The 25,013-nt window shown below is 47.1% G+C and overlaps 1 protein-coding gene across 2 annotated transcripts in view; it reads left to right on the forward strand.

The window, feature by feature from the left end:
• Positions 1-25,013, forward strand: part of VAC14 (VAC14 component of PIKFYVE complex) — a 207,593-nt gene that overhangs the window by 19,592 nt on the left and 162,988 nt on the right. For both annotated transcript variants that reach the window (XM_019497296.2, XM_006262191.4), the window contains exons 3-10: positions 3,312-3,479; positions 3,872-3,934; positions 6,091-6,198; positions 7,232-7,341; positions 9,055-9,161; positions 13,118-13,252; positions 14,112-14,264; positions 17,688-17,748. In XM_019497296.2, the coding sequence (XP_019352841.2) occupies positions 3,312-3,479; positions 3,872-3,934; positions 6,091-6,198; positions 7,232-7,341; positions 9,055-9,161; positions 13,118-13,252; positions 14,112-14,264; positions 17,688-17,748 (905 nt within the window). The remainder of the gene's footprint in view (positions 1-3,311; positions 3,480-3,871; positions 3,935-6,090; positions 6,199-7,231; positions 7,342-9,054; positions 9,162-13,117; positions 13,253-14,111; positions 14,265-17,687; positions 17,749-25,013) is intronic.

The following is a 25,013-nucleotide window of genomic DNA, read 5'->3' on the forward strand; positions in this document are numbered from 1 at the left end:
GTGCTGCTCACCCTCATGAGAAGGAGCAGTGCCTCCTAGCCCTGTTCTGCTTAACTGAAACAGTCTAACTGCAGCTGCTAAATTTTAGCTGTAGGAAAAAGAATAAAAAATGAACAGTGGTGCTAAGCTGAGAATACAGATGAGCATGAGTATAATGAACTAGGCTAATGAGACTGAAGTCTGTCCACGTTCAAACTGTCAGCAGAAGTTAATCTTATGAGATCCTCTAGGTAAAAGTCTTTAAGTATGCCAAATGCTTGAGAGAGAGCACTGGATCTGGGTGCTTATTAGATAACCTGGCACTGTCTTGGCACTCAAGGATGCTGCAGGGGGAAGTCATTTTCATCTTTATATGCTTAGTGGAAAACATGGCCCTATGCTCTGCAGTGCCACGACATATGGTACCTTATTTTAGCACAGATGGGATTTTAACTAGACTGAAGTATGGTCGTAATATAGCTCCAACCTGGTGAGAGGCCTAAAGCATTCTGGGCCTCAGTTGTTTTTACAGAGACACCCTATTAAACTCAGTTTTAGACAGCCTTTTGCAACATCTATCGCACATGCCTGTCCATGTGGCTTTCCACTGGCTGAGACCCTCCTGTGACATTTGGCTACAAAGCAAAACTAGCTGACCTGAAATGAGGAGCTACTGTCATTACTCCTTTCCTCACTTTCCATTTGAAAGCACTGAGTAAAGCCTGCAGGACTGGGCCGGGAACTGTTTGGTGAAGCAGCAGTTTTGTGCATAAAGAGCCAGATCCACACTCTGAAGTCACAGCAGCCTTTCTATTGGGTTGTATGTTTAAATATTGAGGATGACTGGGTGGGAGAGCTGGGGGGTGGAGGGAGGAGAGGCAACCCTAGACGTTGTCTATAGCATTTTGTTTATTATCCACTTCTGCTGCTGTCAGAGACAGGATAATGGGCTAGATGGACCATTGGTCTGACCCAGAATGGCACTTCTTATGTTCTTAAGGCAGACAAGGTTCCTTGGGTGAATTTGATATCTTTTATTAGAGCAACCCAAATAGTTGGAGAATAGTTATTAGAATTATGTTTCTTAAAGCATTTCACTCCATACAGTAGCATACCACACTCTGTTAACAAGCACCCCTGTTTGAAATGGCATGCATAATTCCTTTAATTTTCCTCTACTGAGACAGTGAATCACTATAATCAGCTAAACCTATTGGATGCACTGGAAAGGAGTTCTTGCCTCAGAACTAACATAGCAAATTTTTTTAGAGGCCCCACGGGCCGGATAGAATAGCCTGGCGGGCCACATCTGGCCAGCGGGCTGCATTTTGCCCTCCCCTGGTGTATGGGGTGCCTCCTCCCCCTCATAACATACAGCCCCTGCTGCTGGTGGGAGCTGCAGGTAGGAGGCCCTTGGGGCACTCCTGGCCCATTGCAGGCAGAGCCCCCCTGGGGGTTGTGGCTCCAGCTGAATCCCGAGAGCTGCTTATGGTGGCACGGAGCTTGCCCAGCCCAGTGTGCCAGCACATGGGACAGTCCTGACACTGCAGGCAAGAGCTGTGTGCCATTGGGCTGGCTCTGTGCCTCCACATGGGCTTCCAACACTCCAGTGGGGAGCTGCATATGGAGGCACAGAGCCTGCCCAGCCCAATGGAGCACAACTCCCCTCAACTCCTGGGCTGTGCCATTGGGCTGGGTAGGCTCCATGCCTCCACATGGCTTCCTGTTAGAGTGCTGGAAACTCTATGTGGAGGTATGGAGCTGGCCTGGCCCAGTGGCACATGGCCCCCACCTGCTGTGCCAGGAGTCCCATGCGCTGGCACACAGCCAGCGTAGTCTGGTTTGAAGGCACATGCTAGTGGGCTGGGCCAAGCTGGCTCTGCCACCGTATGCAGCTCCTTGGATTCAGCTGGAGCTGCGGACACCCAGGGACCTCTGCTTGCAGTGGGCCAGGAGTGCCCCAAGAGCCGCCTGCTGCTGCTGCTCCCGCCACCAGCAGGAACTGTGCACTGGGGGTGCAGGGGTGTGGCTGCCCCTCCCTGCCCCCATAAAATATGAGAGTAAGACTTCATTTTGAGATATTATGTAATCAAACCTGCCTGAGAATCACTGCAAAAACGCTTCAAAAGACTTAACTTCAGTAGAAATGTTTACTCTGTTGAATGTTTACCCTATTGGCAAGACTGTATGTACTGGTATGAAGGGTCTTTGGATGGAAACTTGTTTCTGACTCGGCTGCATTGGCCTTTATGGCAGACACTAGTCATTCCCAGGTGTGTTCAGAAAGTGGCACAAGTCATTTTCACAGGGGTGGGCGGGAATCTCTTGGGGAGGATGAATGGAAGGAAATAATTTTCATTATGACAAGCACCCTTAGCTTTTTTGGAGGTGTTTAGAGAGAATTTGACTAAAATAAATGAAAATTACTTCAGAAATTACTTATGAATCTCATGACCCTGAGCCCCCAGTTCTTGCAGTGGATGCCTCCTCAAAATGAGCTCTCTGCTTGGTCAGACATGGCACCTATATGGGAACAATGGTCAGATATACCAGTAGGGTAACATCAGGGGACTGGTTACTCAGTACCCAGTGTGCCACAAAGGCCAACCTGTGGAACAACATTTCCCTCAACCTAGCTTTACATTTGGTTTGAATTACAAGTGGAGCAAGTTGTTTGATCTCCCCTGAACTCAAAATTGGATTTCAACTGCATGGTCTCCTCCTTTTCATTCCATCCAGGAAGAGCACACACCAACTGCTGAAGCTTCCTTAGCCTGACAAAGGGTTTTTGAACCCGAAAGCTTGCTTAATAACTATTCTCCAACCATTTGGGTTGGTCTAATAAAAGATATCAAATTCACCCAAGGAACCTTGTCTGGTCTCCTGTGATGCAGCCAGTATCTCTTGAAGTCTCTCTTTTCAGGAATGACCCTGTTTATTTTTTGAAGACATCTCAAGCCTTTGTCTGTTCATGGATTGTTTCCAAGTGTGCTGGTTAAAGGCAGTTGTAAGGATGGCAACATCCTTATTTGGAAGCCAAAGTGACATGCAATCAGTTCAAGAGGTGTAGCAAAGGTTTCCCGTGTTGGAGGCTCACAGCTTGTAGCCAATCAAAGGCTTTCACAGGACTAAATCTGATGGCACCCTCTGTGAACTGTAAATCATAGTAACATAAGTTTGGGCCAGCCTGTGTCATCTACATGCACCCGGAAGAGCTGCTAGCTGAAGCATGTTTACCTGTTATGTTTGTGCCATGGTGGACCACAAAAAGCCTACCTCTTCAAGCTGTCTGCGAGCGCTGGCTCTGAGCCCCTCTCTTGTTTTGCCCCCAGGACTCTGGGCTGTACTTGAAGGAGCTAATAGAGCCAGTGCTGACGTGCTTCAATGATGCTGACAGCCGTTTGCGGTACTATGCCTGCGAGGCCTTGTACAACATTGTCAAGGTGGCCCGGGGCTCTGTCCTGCCTCACTTCAATGTGCTGTTTGATGGCCTAAGCAAGGTAAGAAGCTTTGTCCATGTGCCTCCTCCCCACCCCAACTGAGAGTAGTTTCAGGTGAGTACAGTTAGCAGGAACATCTGCAGAACTATGGTTCTCATAAGATGACATCCTCCAACCTTCTTCTCATGCCTGGGGGGCTTTTCACTGTGTCCACTTGCAGGTGTCTCTCTTCAGCTGGTTCCTGCAAACTCATTCAACTTCTAGACCAAAATGAAGCTGCCAATGAGTGACTAAGCTGAGCAATCATTGCAGGCATCTGATATTTGTTCTTTCCCATTTGGCTTTTCCATAGCAATCTGGGACATGATGGCAGCACAGCCCAAGTGCACAATGTGTATGCATCTTCCCTAGAGCCCACATTGACTTGACTCTCTCATTTTTGTGAATTACAGCTTGCTGCTGATCCAGACCCAAATGTAAAGAGTGGCTCAGAACTACTGGACCGATTGCTCAAGGTACTGTCGGCTGATTGATTACCTTGGGGATGCCTTTTCGGAGGCCTTTTGTGGAGTGGGAGGGTGTGTTGTTTTTATTTATTTATTTATTTATTTATTTATTCATTTATTAATAAATATATAAATATATATATTTGGGTGGGTCTGCATTGCAAAATACACCTTTGTGTGTTTAGGCTTGCCCAGCCTGCCTGTGAGGACCTGCATTGCTGACTTGGCTCACCCCTTACCTGTGTAGGTGAATCTTGCTAAGGATACATCATTTCTGTGAGGCTGTGCCAGCCAGTGCTGCCATGTGACTGTTGCCAAACTTGCTGTAAGCCACCCTGAGCCTTTTGCGAAGGGTGGCATGTACGTTGCGTACATAAATCCTGGACCCTTTCTGTTTGGCTGGGGCTCTCTGGGAGAGCTTCCTGGTGCTAAGATTTCTAATGTCTGAGGAGCATATTGCTGGGTTTTTGGTTGTGGCCATGTTGGTCTAGGGCCATAGGCAGGCAAGTTTCTTTGAGTAGATGTGATATCTTTTCTATTAGACCAACTGAGTAGTTGGAAAAATGTTCTTAGCCAGCTTTAGGGCGCAGTCATGCTTCTTTAGGCATAGGGAGTCTCTGCTGTTCTGAGACTCCAAGGAATGAAAGAAGCTAAAAGTAAAGAGAAGCCCTGCTTTCGCTTCCTCCTCCTTCCCTGTTCTATCTTTTGTTTTTCCTAATTTCTACCTATTTAGATTCTCACTGACATCCTGTCACACTTTTTTAGCTTTTCTCATTCCTTGGAGTCTCAGAATAGCAGAGACTTCCTGTGCCTGAAGAAGGGGGACTGCACCCAAAAGTTTGCTGAGAACTTTTTTCCAACTGCTCAGTTGGTCTAATAAAAAAGATATCACATCTACTCAAAGAACCTTGCCTAAGGAACATGTGAATGGTTTGAAGTAGTGGCTGACTTGAATACAGTGATAGGCGAGTGCTCATTAAATGCTTCTTGGTGGGCTTGGCCCCACAGTATGGTGCCCAGGCCAGGCTTAGCAGGATCATGAAGCTGTGTTTCCCCTCCAAGATACAGAATGATCTCTCTCCCTTTTTTCACTTCCCTCCTGTTGGCTCCTTAGATAGGTAAGTGAACGTGCTGTCTCCAAAGAGCAGAGCAGTCTTCTCTTGTAAGAGCCTTTCATTCTAGTTCCTGCTCTATGTGCAATGTAATTGTCTTGGAAGCCTCCAGCCACTCCCAGTTCATCCTTCTTACTCCTCTGGGTAAATGGATCTTTGCCAGCTCCCTGCTCTGCTCCCAAATGCCAGCTCAGCACCTGTTCTCTGTCCCGTGAACAGCAAGATACAGAGGTTCCTTCAGCGCTACCTACTTTGTGAGGAGTCTGTCCATACTCTCACATTCTCCTTTGCAGTGTCAGGGGAAGGTGCCAAGGGATTCACTACTAAAGGAAGGCATAGTCAGGTACTTCAGAAGAACTTAAAAAGAACCTGGTAACGGTATGGCCATCAACACCTAGTTACATAGAAGGCTGGTTCTGTCACATGCTGTTGGCAAATTTGCTGATCACTGCCTGCACAGAGGAATCTCTTCTGTTTGGTATTGCATCATTGGACTGGTACATTATGAAAGAAGGTCTGTCTTTTTCTGAAATACCAGGTATCAGCCACTGTCAACTGAATGTCTAGCAGGTTGTGTCTTGATTCACAGCTGTCCAACTTTGGACTGTGAAGGGCTGCATGCCCTCTAGGCCACATGCTACACAAAGCCACGCACAGTGGGAGTGACCCTTCTAGTTTCTACCTGACCTCCAGCAGCCTAGGCAGCCTGGCTCTCAAAAGAGGGGTGAGAAGTAGCCTCCTGAATTAAGAAGTGAGAGCCCAGAGCTCCCTGACTGTCATCACACCTGGAGCATTAACTCCTGGTGGGCCACCAGTTGGACAGCTCTATCCTAATTGATCAGCCAGTGTTCCTTTGGCCTGAGGGCCAACTGCTGTGAGATCTTGCCTGTTCCTGGCACTGGGTAATCTGCTGGTGGCTTGTTGATTTCTCAAATATCCTCTTCATCTCCCTCTTCCTACACTGGAGGCTGGGGCTAGCTGTTGATAGTGCTGCTATAGGCTGAGTGCTGGCATGTGCTGTCTTAACATCTAGCGATTCTGTTGACTTTGTAGGACATTGTGACTGAGAGTAACAAGTTTGATCTGGTGAGCTTCATCCCCCTGCTGCGGGAGCGGATTTATTCAAACAACCAATATGCCCGGCAGTTCATCATATCCTGGGTAGGTACGTGTGGCATAATGCTTGTGCCAGCTTCTCCGCTGCCAGGGCTCAATCAAGTGCACAGGTTGCTATATCTTAGACCACCTCTCAGCTGCCCGCAGGTTATCATGGAAATTCTCACACAAACCCTGGCAGCTCTGTTTACATATAGCTGCAGTTTTATTTTGTAGCATGCCTATCATCCAAGTATCTATGCCAGTGGTCAAACCTTTTTGGATGCAGGGTACCCCACACTGGACTCAAGGCACCCCTCCATAACTTGAGTGACATCCAATTTCAAATGTATGTATTTCAGTGCTTACTTCCTTGCACAGAGTTTGGGCAGTAAGGGTGGAGGATTGTCCAGGCAGACAGAAGCCTTAGCCTGGCTTATCTGCTTATCTCCTCACACCTTGTAGCACCCTTCAAAGGATCTGGTGGCATCCAGAATCAAAGATGTTTGATCTAGGCACCTGTCAGGCACTGGAAGTAAGATGCACAGCCTTTGTGTGTTCAGATGAATAAATTAACTTGAACTACTTGCAAACCAGCAATTCCTCCAGCCCTGCCCTTCCTTTTATGTTGTCATTGGGTGTTTCCTGCAGTTGGTTGTGGAGACTGTGTAATGTTCCCCAGTCCCCTTACTAACTGCATACAGAATTGTGGAAGGAAGATAGTTAAAATTTTGCCCAAGAGCTCTGTACACTCAGAGTAACAGAACTTAACAAGCCTTTCAGTGCCTCCAAGTTAGGTAAGTGCCCCCCTGTTAATAGAAGGGGAAGGTGTTGTGGAGGGCCTAGGATTTGGTAGCACTGTTGGGCTTGGAGCCAAAGCATTTTCAACTGCTGATTTGGTTGCCTAGTGCACTAAGCAACCACTTGGTTGCTCTGAGGCGCATTTACTCTTCACACTACCACTCACTGTAGTCCAGGTTTACGTACCCCTCCCCGTCTCACTAGATAAGCATGTGTTGATTGGTTTATTTAGCTTCTAGTCTTCCCTGCAACTCTCAAGGACTTTTTCTTTGTCTGTCTTGATTCTTCTCTGAGTTAGATCCTAGTGCTAGAGTCTGTACCTGACATCAATCTCCTGGATTACCTGCCGGAGATCCTGGATGGCCTCTTCCAGATCCTGGGAGACAACAGCAAAGAAATACGGAAAATGTGAGTCTAGAGGAGCAGCATTTGGGTGAATGGGCATCTCCTACCAAGCCTGTGCTGAAATAAGCTGTGCTTTCCTGGGCTGGTGATTCTGTTCAAGTGAAATCTTATGGATGCTACTTGACAAGGAATCAGTTAGAGAAGTAGTTTGCTGAGATTCTCTAGTCCCCAGCTGGTACCTTTCTGGGTTTTGCATCTGGCAGTAGGAGCTTGTCTACAGCTGTCTCCCTGCATACATCACTTAGTTGAGTGCTGATGTGTTGAAAAAGTTGTTGGAAATAAGATGCCCCCTTATAGCAGGGAATGACAACTACCAGTCTTCATTCTGCAGGGGGAAGCTAGAAGTGACCATTCTTATACCTACAGCATATGGTTCATATCTTCCACCTGTTTTTCAGTGACATTTGAGTTAGACTTCATTAAATAATCATCCCTGGATGTAGTTTTTTAATTACAACTATGATTCATGGCTCCCTCACACCTGTACAGAATGCCTAGGCTCATTTGTAGGGCACAGTTAGCCTGCCTGATAAGCCCCTAGAATGGCCTAGCCGAGGTAGGAACGGCCCCATGGCAAAGCCCTATGCACATAATTTGTCCTCACTATTTCCTCACTTGCCTTGGCATGTGTCTAGGATCATCTCATTAGATGTGCTTTAGTGCTTATAGCTTTCGTTTTCCTGTCAGTTTGGCCTTCAGGAGAATTGTAGTAAGGGCATTAGAGTGCTCTTGGCACTGGAGTGACTTATTCTGCCTCCCCATAACAAAATGGGGTGGTTTCAGCCTGAATGAAAACGGAATCTGGGCCTTCACCCCTTGCCGGGCCAATGACCTTGCTGCTGAAGCCTGTGCAAAGCTAGATTGGAGATTTCTGTGTCGGGGGTAGCAAGAGGAATGGGCTAAAACCTGGTTAAGTTCCTGAGTTAGCTGTGCAGTGAAGATGGACCCAGAGCCAATTATTTGTCTACTGGGTCAGTGAGGTCAGGAGCTTGCAGTGAGCTGGTCTTCATTGTAGTGTAAGATTGTGGTTTAGCTATTGCCTGGGCTAAGTTATACCAGTATTGCTGTTCTGATGCACATGTAGCTTTATGGACGGGGCTTTCATCAATTTGACTGACACAGTTTAAGAAGCGAGAGGCACTATAGAGACAGGAAAAATTGCCAGCCTGAACTCTCTCCCCACTAGGAGGCTCTGCCAGCATAGATCTGTAACATATGTATATTGAGTGTTGTCCCTAATCCCACTTGTGTGTGTGTGTGTGTGTGTGTACGTACGTACACACACACACACACACACACACACACACACACACACACACACTCTCCCTCTCACCCCCTGAGCTCGATCCAGCTGGCACACTTTGGGTGTCAGTTGATGCTTGAGAGAGCTGCTGACGCTTCTTCTAGAGGGGATGCAGTTGCTTTGTGTAGTTAATGTGAGAGCAGCCACACCACAGTTCACATGAGGAGTTCCTTCAAGCACAGATATCTCAAGTCAACTCCAAAGAGAATCTGTAATGTAGCAAAATGAGCACAATGTTTGTTAGGATGGGTACTTACCACTGCTAGTGCAGGGGACTGCTGTAGCTTGTCTATCAATGAGGCTTTACATGTGTGATGAGCGAAGCTTTGGCTCATTGATTTCAGGAGTTTGGCCTATGTAGTCCTCTGTTTCTGTAGAGCAAGATAATTTTTTAATGTCCTTTCTTCTTGCAGGTGTGAAGTAGCACTTGGGGAATTCCTTAAGGAGATCAAGAAGAATCCCTCCAGTGTCAAGTTTGCAGAGATGGCCAATATTCTAGTGATTCACTGTCAGGCCTCTGGTGAGTGTGTGGAATGGAGCCTGGGCAATGGAATCAGTACTGCAACAAAACCTCTGATTCACAACTACAGTCTGTTAACACTTTAGAGGCCTCTGTTTTGTTCTCCTTTCCAGTTTTCCTTCTACCAAAGAGAAGACTAAAAACCCAAGTAATAGCAAAGCAGTGGGGCTGGGACATGACTTGCTCATGGTCAAGCACCAGGTCTTGCTTGGGAGGGAACATGTATTTTATAAAGGAAATGAGCTGTCTTATTAAAGACTTAGAAATGCCCTTGTCCTGGGAATTTGCTACCTTATGGAAATGACAGTGTCCTGTGGAAATTATTTGATTAAGACCAGAGGAGAATGGGTTTCATAGTGACACTGGAACCCATAGTTCAGTACTGTATGTGCCAGGTTCCATCTGTCTGCAAACTGAAATCCATGAGGGCTTGCCCATTTACTTCAGTAGGTGTAGGGTGCATCCCCAACGGAGTCCTTTTGGAGCTGCTCCTTCACTGATTCAATAATAGAACCTCAAAATTTGTTCCTCCATCTATTAGCTTGAGGAGTACTACTTGTCTCAGTGTGATGCTTGGTGAATCACATTATTTCCATAGCCCCTTCCACCCAAGCATCAAGTAGTAGAGTGACAGAAGCAGAAAAGCAGCCTGATATTGTGCTATGATAGCATCACAAACTTTTACTTCTCTGGGGGGTGGCTGTTAACTGTTCCTGCAACAGTGACCTTTGAACAATCAGAGACTTTTCAAATTCAGATGCTGATCTCTTCTCTGGTGAGAAGTTCTGCTGCTTGCCCTATCAGGAGGATCTCATGCTCAGCAAAATGCCTCTGCTCAGACAGGTTCTTCCTTGATTTATTAGACTGAAAGATTTTGGAGTCACATGCATGAAACCCTGCTGAGAGGTGTGAATGGGCAGATGTCAGAAGGCTTCAAGCAATGCATATCTGAGCAAGTTGTTCTGACTTCCTGAGTGGGCTGCAGTGCTCCAGAGCCTTCCATGCTGTTACTCCTACACATTATTGCTGCTTACACTGTTGCTGATCTATTACACTGGAAATGCAGTTCAACTCTGCTGTCAAACAGTTGGTTGTCTTTAGAACTTGGGGGTAGGAGAATGCAGCTGGAGCTCAGCACCTTTACCAGTAAAACCCCTTTATATGGATTTAGGCATTCTGATGTTTGAAAGTTTAGCACCCCCATTTGCCTCTGGTGTTTCTGTAGTGTCCAGAGATGTCACAGCCCACTTTGTGGCAAAGTGCCATCTTGTGGATTCTACAGATACCTACTGGGCAATCACCTTCACAGGGGAATGGACACATGTAATGTAGGGGACTGTCTGAGAAAGGTCTTGTCTACACATAAGTCATGCTGATTCCACTTAAATCACTTGAACATTGTAATTGATTGAATTGTGTATAGGCCCCTGCATGGGCAAACTTGTTTCAGTTTAACTGTGAATCTGTTTAAACTGCTTGTAAATTCACTAATGTTGGCTAAGCCTGTAAGCCGGGTCTAACTTAATGGGATGTTCCAGCATAGTTGTACATGTTCAGTCCAATTGATACTAATGTGAAATAATGCTTATAGCTAAACTGATATAACTGTGGAGACCAGGCCTTAGAAACCAGTCTGGTTTTGTCAATTTATTGCTGTAGCAATTTGGGGCTTTCCCTCCCTGCATTTTGAAGAGCGTTGCTATGTCTTTGGTCTGTCCTTTCTTGGGATTTACCCCAACTGCAGCCAGACACTGCTGTGGCTGCACTGATGTAGTGAAACACAGGAGGAAACAGGGTAAACTAAGGCCTGGCTTGCTGTGTTGCAGCTTACCTGGGTTGCTCCCCCTATGCCAATAGAGGCCTTTTCTGCCTATGCTAATGTTCACTTATGCTAGCAGAGGATGCTGCAGTCTAAAAGCCCCTGGCTGGCACATGCTAGTATATACTGTGCGGGCCGGGAGCGATCCGGGCCCTTTTTCGCACTGCGCGGGCTGTGGCCAACAGCCCGGGCACGCTGGGTTGGAGAAAACAGGCGGCATGCTAGAATTAGTCACAGACGCGTAATGGTTGATTTAAGATTGTTTACTTACACCGAAGATGGTCGCGGTGTAGGCTGGAAAACTTGCTTGAGTTGCGGTTACAGATAGAAAAGAAGAGAGGCGGACTAGAGTTCCTTCCCGTGAACATTCTTCTAGCCCGTCCGGTTGGAGGCTCTAAACCGCGAGCCCATTGCGACAACCGAAGAAAGTACTCGAAGTGAAGAGCTCTGAATAGACTCATATGAAGTTTGCTAGGCGCCGTGGATCTTTTTTTGCGCGCGGGGAAGAGGGATACGTCGAGGATTGCGCTCGGTGATGGGGAGAAGCTAGAGGCTGATCAGACCCCTGTTGCTTGCTTGAAATATGCTGGGTCCGATAGGCTCCGCAGCGCTTAGAGATCTTCACAAGGCATGAAGTCTCTTCCTTCTGGTGTTCGTGGAGTCCTCCAACTTGGGCAGAAACCACTCAAGCTTTTTATATGGCTAGCAAGCCAATCACTAGCCGCCACATGTGAATAATTTGGAACTAGCCAATGGTGGGGCACAAATTTGAATACGAATGGCGGGAACTCCTTGCAACGTGCATTTCTGTGCTGCAACAAAGAAATGCACCCTGCAAAGAAAGCTACTGGTGGCGGGAATTCTTTTGCACCGGGGTTCTCCTCTGCAGCAGAAAACTCCACCGTGCAAAGAAGCTGCAATTTAGCGGGAACAATTTAGCAGTGCTGAAGCACTCGCAAAACAAAATCACACCCTTGGGTTGTGACATATACAAGCACTTACTCTTCTCTTGGCTCTTGTGGACATGGAGAGCACCTGGATGTGACCCAATGCAGTGCTGTTTGCCTAAGTCTTCAGGAAGGCACCTGTGACACCTGGTTTATCAAGAGGAGTATAAACAATATAAGACCTGCGCTCCTTCCCCTGTTCTGGGTGGGGGCTGACTTAGGTTATGTGTGAACCTTTACTATGGAGGCCGCTTAGTTGTGTAAGGCCCCCCTCTACAAGTGCAGCTAAAGGCATGACGATTGTGGGATTGTGCATTAGATCCCATCATTTCTTATTGCTGGTGCAGTGGAAGCCTAGTCTTGGGTTCCCCCTGCAACAGCAAGAAGCAGGTTTCCCACATCTGGGAGTCCCATGCACCCCAGTACATGAAACCCCTGGGTCAGGGGGAATTGCTGTAGCACCAATCCTTTAGCCCCAGCGGTTTCCCACATCCCCGACCTGGGCCTGGGAGTTTCATGCATCCCTGACCCCAGGGGGTTGTGGCTGCCTCGATCCACAAGGCCTGAGAGTTTTACACTGGGTGTCTGGGATTTGGCATCTGTGCATTTTTCCCTGGCATCTGGGAGCCCTGTCAGCTGACAGGGCTCCAAGCTGCAGGGGAGACCCTGCTATATGTGCAAATCAAAGCTCAATAGCAGCTAGCTATTAAGTTAGTAGAGTACTAACTTTATACCTGGCTGGAGCTTTTTGTTGTATGATAGCTATTTTGCACGTGTAGCTGGTCTCCAGGTAATTGCACAATTAACCAGTTAATTGTGCAATACCTTTTAATGTCTGGGGCCTAAGTACCAGTTAGGAACTTTATCTAAATGCCTACTGATGTCAGACTGCCCTCAGTAATTTAGTTTGCCTGGAAACTCTGAAGCCTAATGATTACAATAAAGTGTTCATTTGATCTCACTACTGTCATCAAGCAACCTTCAGTTACTCTGGGATTCTGGGGGAAAGGAGCTTGAGGTGAGCACCCCACACTTCTCTCTCTCTCTCTCTCTCTCTCTCTCTCTCTCTTTATAGCAGGATGACACCTTGCTTCTGTTTTCTAGTTTCATGCATGTAAACATGTGGTGATTTGAACAGCAGGGAGCAGTCTGCCTCTTCCTCACCTCTTCCTTTGGTCCATGTCTCTTAGATGACCTGATACAGCTTACGGCCATGTGTTGGATGAGGGAGTTCATCCAGCTGGCTGGCCGGGTGATGCTGCCCTACTCCTCTGGGATCCTGACTGCAGTTCTGCCATGTCTATCCTATGATGACCGCAAGAAGAGTATCCTTGCTACCCAGATCAGGGCCAACAGAGGCTGCTGTCAAGTTCCAGTGTCGTTCGCTCCCCTCAGACGTCTGTTCTTCGCCAAGCACAGATTGCTGTGTACCAGTATTTGGGGTGACACTGGTAAAGCTCCTTGAAGAGCTGCTTGTGGCTTTTTAGGTTTGGGGAAGGGAGGAACAGTTTTGGGGTAGAAATGAGTCGTGGTGTCCAGGATGACTGATTTTCTTCCTTTGTGCCTAGGTATCACAGGCAGACTTGTGGAAGAATAAAGAACAAATGTTTGAGGCTAAAGCTGGGGAGGAAGCAAGTCACTTGCTGCATTTGTAATGGGGCCGCTGCTGGCTTTTGATACTAGTCAGTGGTGGTTAGCATAGAAACACTGCTGCTCTTGGGGCAGTAGGACACCAGTGTATGAATAGTCCCTTCTTCTACTGAAGCTGGCTTTCCTCAGAAGTGTGAGCTGCCCAGTGCACTTCATGGGACATTCATTACGTCTTTATGGGATGTTAACCCACTTTAATGTGAGCACTGGCTGTTCCTAGTACAGATTTAACAGGTAAACTTCCAGCTTATGCCCTTGTGGTATGTGGGGGCTGAGTTTGCAGAGGATCAGCTAGTTGAGACCAAAGGTTGCTGAGGTAGGACACCAAGGATTCACTGTTGTTCCTCCTCTCATCCCCATCCTGGATAATAAGTGCCCAAAAAGTTCTTAGTCCATCTGGCAGAACACCAGAGTGACTGACCCAGGAGAAGGGCAGTGGTTCTGTGTTGTGGGTATCTGCTATAGGTTCATCCAACATTCTGCACTGAGTACACACCCTTAGATCAAAATGCTCCTTACATCCTCTCTGCCCAGACATCAAAGAGGTGGCCAATGTGTGTAACCAGAGCCTGATGAAGCTTGTCATCCCAGAAGATGATGAAACAGATGAAGCCAAGCAATCCATGAGCCTGCAAACAGAAGCCAACTCAGAGGAGTCTCTCTCCAAGCCTGAGGTGCCCTCCAGTGGTGAGTTTCTTTTTATCTGGGCTTGGGCAAGGGCTAGATAATTATCCTTTTGGTACTTCCTTGACCTGGTTAGCCAGGGCTGCTTCTGAAGAGTGACACTGAGTGGGACCTTAGTGCGCTCTCAGGAGGAATGTTGGGCTTGTACAATGCAGCTGTAGCCTGTGGAAGCTGCTCCTGAATTTTCTTAATGGCTGTGGAACTGCTTCACATTTTGCTTGTCTGACTTTCTCATGCTGCTATATAATTAGCATATAGTCTAAAACATGATTCTTACTTTGCACTTTGGTCATAGTGGTCATTTTATTAGGTTGCATAGATTAATAGTCTATGCAACCCAAGTAGTAACCATGTCTATATGTAAATGTGTTCCCAGACTTTACCACCTGCCAGCCGCTGGGACATTTAACAGTAATATGACACCTGGAAAATCAGGAAGACCTTTTTTAGCCAGTTAATATTGTGCATCTAACAGTATGCTATGTGTGCATCTGTTTGGGCTGCAGCTAGGAGCCCAGCATGCAGTGATATACAAACCCAGAACAAAGCTGCTCCAAAGAGTTTCCAGTGTAGTTTTGTGGTTTGTCCCTGATCAATTGTATGATTATTCATGCAGCAACAGGGAAATTAATTTTTCTTAAGAGAAATGAAAATGTGTAGTACCTTAAACTGACAGGGTCTTCAAGGGCAAGACCAGATGCCTGAAAATTAGCTTTTCAAAAATTGGCTTAGATCTCAAATGGACAACATCCCTTTCCAGTTTGGTTCTTATTAGCCTGTTCAGGGCTGTGCTGGTTTTGCTTTCTGTAAATAGGTGCATGCTACAATCTTACCATCACTTCTCACACAACTGCCCCCTACCTGTAGAGCCTTCACTATGGACATGTCAGAGTACACTACTGCTAGCATTGAGGAAGCCGGATAGTGCCCTCCCAGTATGGGGGTATCTCTATTTTTAGAGTTGCGGGGGGGGGGAAGAAAGCAAAAAGGTTGTCCCAGACTCATAGTCAGGGGCAGGTTCTGGGACCAAACCCAAGAATCTGTCTCCTTGTGGTTGGGACAGGTAACATGCTGGCCCAGGCCTGTTTCACAGGTGGCAGAGTTGATTTTCAGAGTTGAAATGCTCAGGCCCAGTTACCCCAACATTTAGAAACTAAAACCCATCTCCTGGAGTGCACCACTAAGCTAAGGCCCTGGGCATCAAGCCTAATGCACCAAAGTGTGGGGAGCAAGCTTGAACTTCAGATGAATCTCTTCTGTACCCAGCATGGCTTCCTACCTCCAGAGGCATCTAGTATTGGTTCACAGTTTTTTTCATATTTGAGTCATGGCTATTGATAGTTTTATATTTGCTGTCCATTCTTCTGAGTATTTTATACTCTTGTTATGATTCCCCAGTGGACTGTGGAGAAACAGTTCCCTGTAGGAGTCTGAAAATGGCTGGTAGGAGGGGGGAAAAGCACCAAAATATAGCGCAAAACTAAAAAAAAAGGTCCTTAGACTACTTGTCTTGAAAATTTGAAACCCAGCAGTTATTAAACTAAGGCCAATACTAAAGATTCCTGTAGCAGAACTGTAACCTGATCCTTGTTGAGTTTTGCCACGTGTGCACCATGTGCAGTTGGGAAGAAAACAGCTGGAACAGTATTTCTTTCAGCTGGAGCATTGGTGGTTCAGTGGTAGAATTCTTGCCTGCTATGCAGGGGGCTTGGGTTTGATTCCTGGCCAATACAAGAATAAAATTCTTTTTATATTTCTTTTTTCTTTTCTCTTTTTAAATTTTCTTAAGGTAAAATTATTGCTTTGCCCTAACTAAAAAAATTCCTTCCCAATTAAGTTCTTTTCCTGAGGATTGGTTGTAAAATTTTAACACTTTATTAAATCAGATTTAAAGGTACAGGGGAACTTTAAATAAAAAATGCCCTTGTGGATCTTAATTGCTTTGATTCTTCTTTTTTGCTTTAGCTTCCCTAGCTCAGACCTTGCATGAAAGATAAATTGCTCATTGCCCTGCTCTCCCCAGCGCACTGTCGTTTAATGGTCTCCTACTTTTGTTACTTTGCTGCTGATGTGGCAACATCACTGTGTGTGAATAGAAGTGCTTGGCAAATGATGATCACAGAGACCGTGTCTAAATGACCCCCATCCTTTTCTGGAAGTTTGGTGTTCAGAATTCCTACTAGTTGGGCAAGAGTCCAGGAATTCATTCCCAGTCAAAGCAGGCATGATGTTGTAAAACGTAACCCAGTTTATACTGACGTGTGGGTTTTCTGTACAAAATGCACATCCCTAGATGTTCCTTCCCAAGTAGGGGCTGTAAAATAGCTTTGATTCTTCAGGCCTGTGCTGACAAGCTACTAGCCTATTGTAAACTGGTACCCTGTGTGCCTCACATCCTCCCTTAGGCTGCTGGCTGAGCTGCAAAGGCTGTCTCACATAGTTCTTCAGTGATTCTGAGCTAATCATGAGCTGAGCTTTGAAGAGCAGAAGTGTAGATCATCCCTGCTGTACACAGTGCAATGGTGACATTACATTTAGCTGAGGTTGGGGAAGCAGTAGACCAGCAAGTGGAATTTTTATGACTTAACCTAGAATCGCAATAGCTTGTAAAGCATTGTTTGAGTGGACTCCAGAAAGCTGCTGGGAGGGAGTAAGTGTAGTTATATTAACATTTTAAGTGACAGAGGTCTTGTCCTCCCCTGGAGTGACTATGGGCAGTGACTTTGAGCCCTCCCATTAGGGCCAGTCCTTGATCCAGAAGAAGCTGTTCTGGGGGTTTAGAGTGAGAGAACTTTTTGGATGTTTTGGCTTTTTCCCTTTTTTTTTTTGCCCATGAGTAGACTGGTCAGAGCCACACTTGGTACTGGGGCAGGTCATCCAACTACAAACGCCTTCATTTGGACTCGTATATCTGCATATGGTTGTAAGCCTGTCTTTCCTTAAGTGAGAAAGCAACCCTTGCCAGTCGGTTCCACAGACTATATTTGGGGCAAGATTGAATGTTTCCCCTCTTGGAAATTGGGAAAGCAGTTTCCTAGCCTTGATCCTGGCTGTGTTCATTTTCTGTAAAGAGTGACATCTGAAGGGTAGACATATAGCTGGTGGCAATATCTGGTGTCAAGAAATTGGAAAGCTGTAGATTTAGCTTTTGCTGATGACCAGTGTCCTTACTACTACCTTCTTCCAGTAGTTGGCACTAGGGAAAAGAGACTGTAACAGTATTCAGAACTAGGTCAGCAAACAGTGTCAGTGTGGAGTGGTGTCTAGATGGGGTGTCAAGATTTTGCCCAAAGACCAAAGGACAAACCAATGACAGTATTGTGCCAGATGCCAGCCAGGTTGAGGCATGCTCAGTGTCCCCTCCTCCTGCTCTGTCATGTGGGACATGCTGCTTTAACACTTACAGTGCCACTTCTTTTCCATTAGGTTCCCTTGATACCTCGAGTGACTCCAATTTCAGCAACACCAGTGTCTTCACTGTAACCAGGTAAAGAAGTTACATTGCTTGGCATAGGAAGTCTTGCTCGGGATGGGGTGGAGGGGGATATAGGTGAAGTTATCCACATTGTCAAGGTGATGTGGTAGGCTCGGAGTCAGAATAGCAGCAGGACCTGCATATCAAATAAAGCTGCTTGGGCAGAGCTGTCCAAGGGAGGACTTTGCTGGGTCCATCTTTGGCCTGTATTCTTTCTCCAGCCATTTTTCTGTATGCCAAACTGTGCATTTTGGGACAATGTAAGATCTTTCATTTTTCTGACTTACATGCCAAGAAATTAGAGCAGGTCTTGGTGACAGTGAAGGAGGAAACACCTCATGTTCTCTAAGGGCCTAACCCAGGTTCCTCAAGGTCTCATCTTTCACTCTCACTTCCTTCACCTTCAAGTTGCCAAACAAGACATTTTCTCCCAGAGGAGCATCTAAGCCAAATTTGGGGAAATGTCCGATAGGAGGAGGAAGGAGAGGGTGAGGTGTGAATGAAGTGTCCCCTGGATTGGGGGGGAGAGGAAAGGCAGTGAACACAGTTGACATATGGAGCTTAATTACCTCTTTGTGGAACTGATCTCAACATCCCCCTCTATCTCTCATGGGCACCATTTCAGAGTAGGAATAACTGATGTGCATCTCCATGCCTCCACCTCCTGGCTGAAGTTACATAACCTTTATCTCCATGGGTGCATCCACGCATGCAGGCATGTGCACTTCCAACAGCTCAGATAGCAGCAGCACAGATTTGTGCCAGAGATTTCTGCCTCAGCACACGTGCCTGAACATATACTTTGGTGTGGGGCAAATTGTGTCACTTGGGCCAAATTGACCCTGCCCAGCTCCTCCTGGATCTTCAGCCAGGGGGAGCTAGCAGCTGAGGCCAGCACCTGTGCTAGACCCAATAGTATAAAAACCTGCCCTGTGCTGGTCCCAGCAATATAAAAAACCTGCCCTGGTGAGCAGCTCAGGGCTACTTGCCATCAGGACCTTCTGAGGGACAGTTAGTAGGTATCTGGGGACACTCCCCCTTGTGCCAGCTGGACTGCTGAAGCGGCCCTAACCTAGAGTGGCCCCTGCACCCTCTACCCACTGCAGCAGTCTGGCAGTGGGGGCTGCTGCCTGGCTGTGACCTGCCACCTGCTACAACATCCGCCCTCTTGGGTACCTGTGGCCCCATATCTGCGTGTTAGCCACACGTGGACAGGGACTGCACAGCCACCTGGGCTGTGATATGGCCCACTACAGCAGAGCCTCCTGCACTTCTGGGCCAGCTACCAGTGGGCCATAGCTGCACAGTTGGCCTTCGGGCAGCAGTGCTGTCACATCTTCTAGTGGCCCTGCTTTGCCATCTAGGCAGCTATTGCCCAGAAGGTGTGCTCTTTGTGGTGGCCTGCTTTGAACTGTGAAAGCATGTCCTCTTGGCCCCAAATGGCAAAGAGGTCAGCCACCTCGTCTGCCCTCCAGCTGGGTCCCCAGTGCTGGCCCTGGGCAGGCTCCTCTGCCCGGCTCTTGCCACTTGCCTCACCAGCAGAGATCCTGCTGTTTCCTATTTAAAAACTGCAAATTCTCTTGATAAAAAACCCAAATTCTCATTAAAATACCCAAAATTTGTGTTCTTCCAGGTATCAAATTTAGAGCCCACACTGCAAATATGCAGTACAGGGAACATTTTTTTTTGTTCTTGGCGTGCCTATTGCGGCATCTCACACTGTTTTGAGACGCTGCAAGAGGCACATGCTCACTTGTCTAGATGTGCTCCATGGGGTGGTGGGTTGCACAGATGGGAGCATTAACTCCCTTACCTGCGTGAGGGACAACTGTGTGGAATAATAGCTGAGTAATAGACTGCAGAACCACCAGCCCACCACAAGCTGTCACTGTGCCACAAGCTTTAATACTTCAATACTCCATTGAATACCTTCAAAACAGCACTGTCCAGTTGAGGCCTGCTTATGAGCAAAAATTTGTTTGGGGCACTATATCTGTGTCTGAGTCCCCTTGCCACTATGGCTTTACAATTAAGCAGTTTGTTCTTTGGTCACTTTTAGGCATACGTTTAACTTAGTCTTGTTGAAACTGAAATTGGAGAATTGTAAAAATGGAGGCCTGGAAGGAACCTTGAGAGAGAGTCAGTGATAGGGTTCAAATGCACCTAACCTGTCCCTCAGGAAACATTTGTCTAATCTAGTCTGTTCTTAGTATCTGGTGCAGGCAGGGCTATCCCTGGCGGGGGTGAATCAGGGCAACTGCCCCAGGCCCTGTACTTCGGGGGTGCTGTGCGGGGCAGAGCATCGCAGTGGATTGGCATTCAGCTGCTTGCTATTCCTCCCCCTCCCCCCCCTTGCTATTGCCAATGGTGGCAGCAGCTTCTTCAGGTCTGGGATTGGAGCAGGGGTGGGGTCCTGCATGGGCTGATTTGCTCCGGGCCCCACACAATGTTATGGTCACCTCTGGATGCAGGAGACTCCATGACCTCCCTGGGTAGCCTGTTCTATTGCTTCCCCGCAATTGGGATGTAATGTTGTACAGACATAGTCCTGCCCCCCCGCCACCGCCGCCAATATCTAACTTAAAACTTCCTTGCAAATTAAGTTTTCTTTTTGTCCGTGTCCACTGAGGGAAGGACAATAGATGTCCTCTTTGATAACCATTTTTGTGTTGTAAGACTTGGTTTTCCCCATAATTTTACCTCCTCTGAAATAAACAAACCTGGTTCCTTCAACACTTCCACATCAATCATAGTTTCCTAACTGCTTTTTGTTACTGCTGCTCTCTTCTGTACTGTCTCCAATTAGTCTGTGTTTTAAAGTGCAGTTTCCAAACCTGGGTCCAGTACTCCAGCTGACTCTTCACAGGGGCAGAATAGAACAGAATAATTACTTCCCCTGTCTAAAATACAATATTTTTGTTAATGGTTTCTTTGTTTGCAACTGGACTGTATCAAGTCCTGTCGCTTCTGATCCTTTATCTTTCAGTGCTGACTACCTGTTTGTTTACCGTTGTGTCTGCACATTACCCACATGATCCGGGGGACAGCAGGGCAGACCCTACACTGAGAGGCTACGGGACCTGAACCTGTTCAGCCTTCACAAGAGAAGGCTGAGGGGGGACCTAGTGACCGTCTATAAACTCACTAGGGGGGACCAGAAGGGTTTGGGGGAGACCTTGTTTCCCCAAGTTTGCAGATGACACAAAGCTATGGGGAGAAGTGGACACGCCGGAGGGCAGGGAACAGCTGCAGGCAGACCTGGATAGGTTGGACAAGTGGGCAGAAAACAACAGGATGCAGTTCAACAAGGAGAAATGCAAAGTGCTGCACCTAGGGAGGAAAAATGTCCAGCACACCTACAGCCTAGGGAATGACCTGCTGGGTGGCACAGAGGTGGAAAGGGATCTTGGAGTCCTAGTGGACTCCAAGATGAACATGAGCCGGCAGCGTGACGAAGCCATCAGAAAAACCAATGGCACTTTATCGTGTATCAGCAGATGCATGACGAATAGGTCCAGGGAGGTGATACTTCCCCTCTATAGGGCGCTGGTCAGACCGCAGTTGGAGTACTGCGTGCAATTCTGGGCGCCGCACTTCAAGAAGGATGCGGATAACCTGGAGAGGGTCCAGAGAAGGGCAACTCGTATGGTCAAGGGCCTGCAGACCAAGCCCTACGAGGAGAGACTAGAGAAACTGGACCTTTTCAGCCTCTGCAAGAGAAGGTTGAGAGGCGACCTTGTGGCTGCCTTTAAGTTCATCACGGGGGCACAGAAGGGAATTGGTGAGTATTTATTCACCAAGGCGCCCCCGGGGGTTACAAGAAACAATGGCCACAAGCTAGCAGAGAGCAGATTTAGATTGGACATTAGGAAGAACTTCTTCACAGTTCGAGTGGCCAAGGTCTGGAATGGGCTCCCAAGGGAAGTGGTGCTCTCCCCTACCCTGGGGGTCTTCAAGAGGAGGTTAGATGAGTATCTAGCTGGGGTCATCTAGACCCAGCACTCTTTCCTGCTTATGCAGGGGGTCGGACTCGATGATCTACTGAGGTCCCTTCCGACCCTAACATCTATGAATCTAGCGCCCCCGGGGATAACAAGGAATAACGGCCACAAGTTGTTGGAGAGTAGGTTTAGATTAGACATCCATAAGAACTACTTCACAGTTAGGGCGGCTAGGATCTGGAACCAACTTCCAAGGGAAGTGGTGCTGGCTCCTACCCTGGGGGTCTTTAAGAAGCAGCTCGATGCCTACCTGGCTGGGGTCATTTGAGCCCAGTTTTCCTCCTGCCCAGGCAGGGGGTCGGACTTGAAGATCTACAAGGTCCCTTCCAACCCTACTTCTATGATTCTCTGATTTGACTTCTCTGTTCCAGGTTTAGTACTTGGCACTCTGTGCGTTTCAACTTTATCAACATGATTTTTTGACACATTCCCTCAATTTATCAAGATCATTGGAATTTTGATTTTTGTCTTCAAAATTGCTTGAACCCCTCCCAGCTTACTCACTTGAATAACTTCTAAGCACATGTGTTGAGGGAGACGTGTTTTCCAGAATGTTTCTTTCACATGGGGAAGAGAAACAGGAAACTGCCTAGACATGAAGTGCTGTCAGTTGTCCAAAGTTACTGAAATTAAAAAGATAAACTCTTGATACTGTCATAAAGCTTGGACCAAGAATCTCCTCCAGAGATAGGAGCCCCTATGTGCCAGGTGCTGCCCATGCACAGTAAGCGATGATCCCTGCTCTCAGGGAGGGAGGGATGTGGGCTGAAGAAAGACTCAGGTTTTAAGGGCCTGGGTTTGGCTTCTGTCTTTGAGATCGTTAAATTATGGAATACCAGAGTGAATGCCTTCATAGTCAGGTAGTCAGCTGATGCAAGTTTTACCAGCAGATCTTGAACTCAGGATGTTGAATGCAATCCATTCAAGGGCCCGCCACCTCTTTGAGCCCTAGTTGAGCAGATGGAGGGAGCCTCTGCTACCAATCCCTACCAAACTAGGAAAATCTGCAAAGCTGATTTCTTGGGGAGCTGTTCTTTTGATGGGCCAGGCACTTGATTTGCACTAGATAGTTGACATGGGAATCTGATCTCCATAGTGCTGGCTTCCTCATACTCTGCCTTGTGTGTTGCAGTCCCATTCTGGAAATATATTCAAGTCAGTTGCCCTCCACACCAAAACCCTCAACTACTTCTGATATTGCCCACTGGGAGAGACAGCTGTGGTGCAGTTATTGTCGAGTATAAAACAAACAGCTATTTGCCAAAGAGCTGCTGGATGTTACCAGTGTCTTTGAACCGTCCAGTCTCTCAGGGTCGCTTTAAGTGACATAATGTTGGTGAGTTTGTAGCCTTTGCGTTCTTCACTGATATTGCTTGCAAAGTTTTCCAGGCAGCTGAATGGGATAATCTGACACATCACTCCCACCCCTGGCTTCTGGAATGATTTAGCCAGATGTCTCTTGCATGCTTTTTAGTCCTGTTGTTACTAGACTTTATGGTTCTAGGTTCTAAACTTCTTGTTCTGGGTTCCTATCCCACCCTCCTTGCCATAGTAACCTTATGCCTTCCAGTCATGCATCAGTTCCAGGGTGCCAGTTACCTGTGGGCCAGATCAAGCCCTTGGAAGCCTATAATTCAGTCCCTAGTGCTGCCATGGGTCTCGGAGTTGATGCACAGACAGCATGTGGGAGGAACCCGATGCTTCTGTGTACTGCGTGTGGTACCTGCTTGAGCTCATGTCTCAGAGTGGCTGCTGCAGGGCTGTGCCATACATGGCACCCGCTCCAGCCACTTCAGGACACATGCTGGATCCAGAATGCAGGGCTGGTCTGCAGGTGTGATCCAGGCAGTGAACTGGCCCTGTGCCACTCATCTGACCCATGAGGCCAGAAGAGTTTGACACCCTTGCATTAAGTGATGTACTTGCATGTTGCATGAGGTTCCCTCTCTCTATGTGCAGTGTAACACATTAATTCTGTCTCTGTTTCTAAGGCTGCGCACACACAGCAATGCATGTAAAGGGAGGCTGGTAGAGTAGAAGGTGGTGAGGTCTGAGATGGTACCTAGTTCTTGGCCAAGTTTTGCAGTTTGAAGCTGCCGTCTGCCAGAAAAGCTCTAGTCTCCTGAACAGCCGAGCTTTACTGCTACATAGAAAGGCCCATTGTGCCTGAGGAGCAAATCTGTTGATGCCTGAGGAGCAAATATGTTGACCAGCTGATATCCATAAGTTTTAGGCAATCAACTGGCTATCCTGGGCCAAGGGCATTGAATGACTTGTGATAAAGGCCAAGCCCCTGAACGTAATTCTGGTATCTTCCTAAAGAGTAGGGAAGTTGTTCCCAGACACAGGTCTACAGGTCACCAGTGCTCTGTTTGGCCATGATACGTTGCCTGTGGATGGCATCAGGCCCCATCTCTTTCAGTTTACTGTTTGAGAATTCTTCATGGTCTATGGGAAAATTGAGAGTTGACAGAGATCCATTTACTTTAAACTCTTGGGACCCTCCAGGATGGAAACAGTCAAGGACAGGGTTGAGATGCTAGCAGCAACTCATGTTGCTGTGGAGAGGTGCCCTGAAGTATTTTATACTGGTTCCAGCAAGCTTCCAGAAGGGCAGCTGGCATCAAGCCCAGGTATACTGCAAGTGCTGAACAATTTAGATGCTTTAAAGCTTTATAAGCTGACTCACTTCACAGTATTAACTAGTTGTCTGTATGCCAGTCATGGGCAGTTCCTTTCCCCTGTGCAGCATCACACATCTGCCAAGGTACATCACTTCTTTTGCTTCCCTTTGAAGCATCAGAGCAAGTATTGGCATCAGATTTAAGGGTAGTGATGACTCCAGTGCAAAATCCCACTTTTTAAGGCTAAAAGTTGACTTCAGACTGAAGAGACAGAATCTACTTGAATGCTTTTTTTTCTGGCTAGACATTTCCAGGGACCATAGGCTGAAGTGCCTATCACCCTCCAGTTCCTCTGAAAAGATCAGGAGTGACATATTAAGCAAAGCAGCAGATAAGAAGGTAGTTTTCTGGCTTTTGATAACCAGCTGGCAAAATGAGGCAAAGCCAGCTCTAAGATCCTTATTGCTATTATAAACCTAATGCATTGCCCCTCCTCTCCACTACTTCTGAATCTTGAGCTCTGTGCTGCTTATACTTTTTCTTAGCAATGCCTGGATTTCAGTCACTAGGGACAGACCCAGGAACCCTCTGGGGAGCAGGGCTTCTGTTCCCAGTGGTTTTGAGCCTCTACACTGATAGCTGTTGCTCTGTG

Source organism: Alligator mississippiensis, chromosome 10 (assembly GCF_030867095.1).
Source record: "Alligator mississippiensis isolate rAllMis1 chromosome 10, rAllMis1, whole genome shotgun sequence".
Taxonomy (NCBI): Eukaryota; Metazoa; Chordata; order Crocodylia; family Alligatoridae; genus Alligator; species Alligator mississippiensis.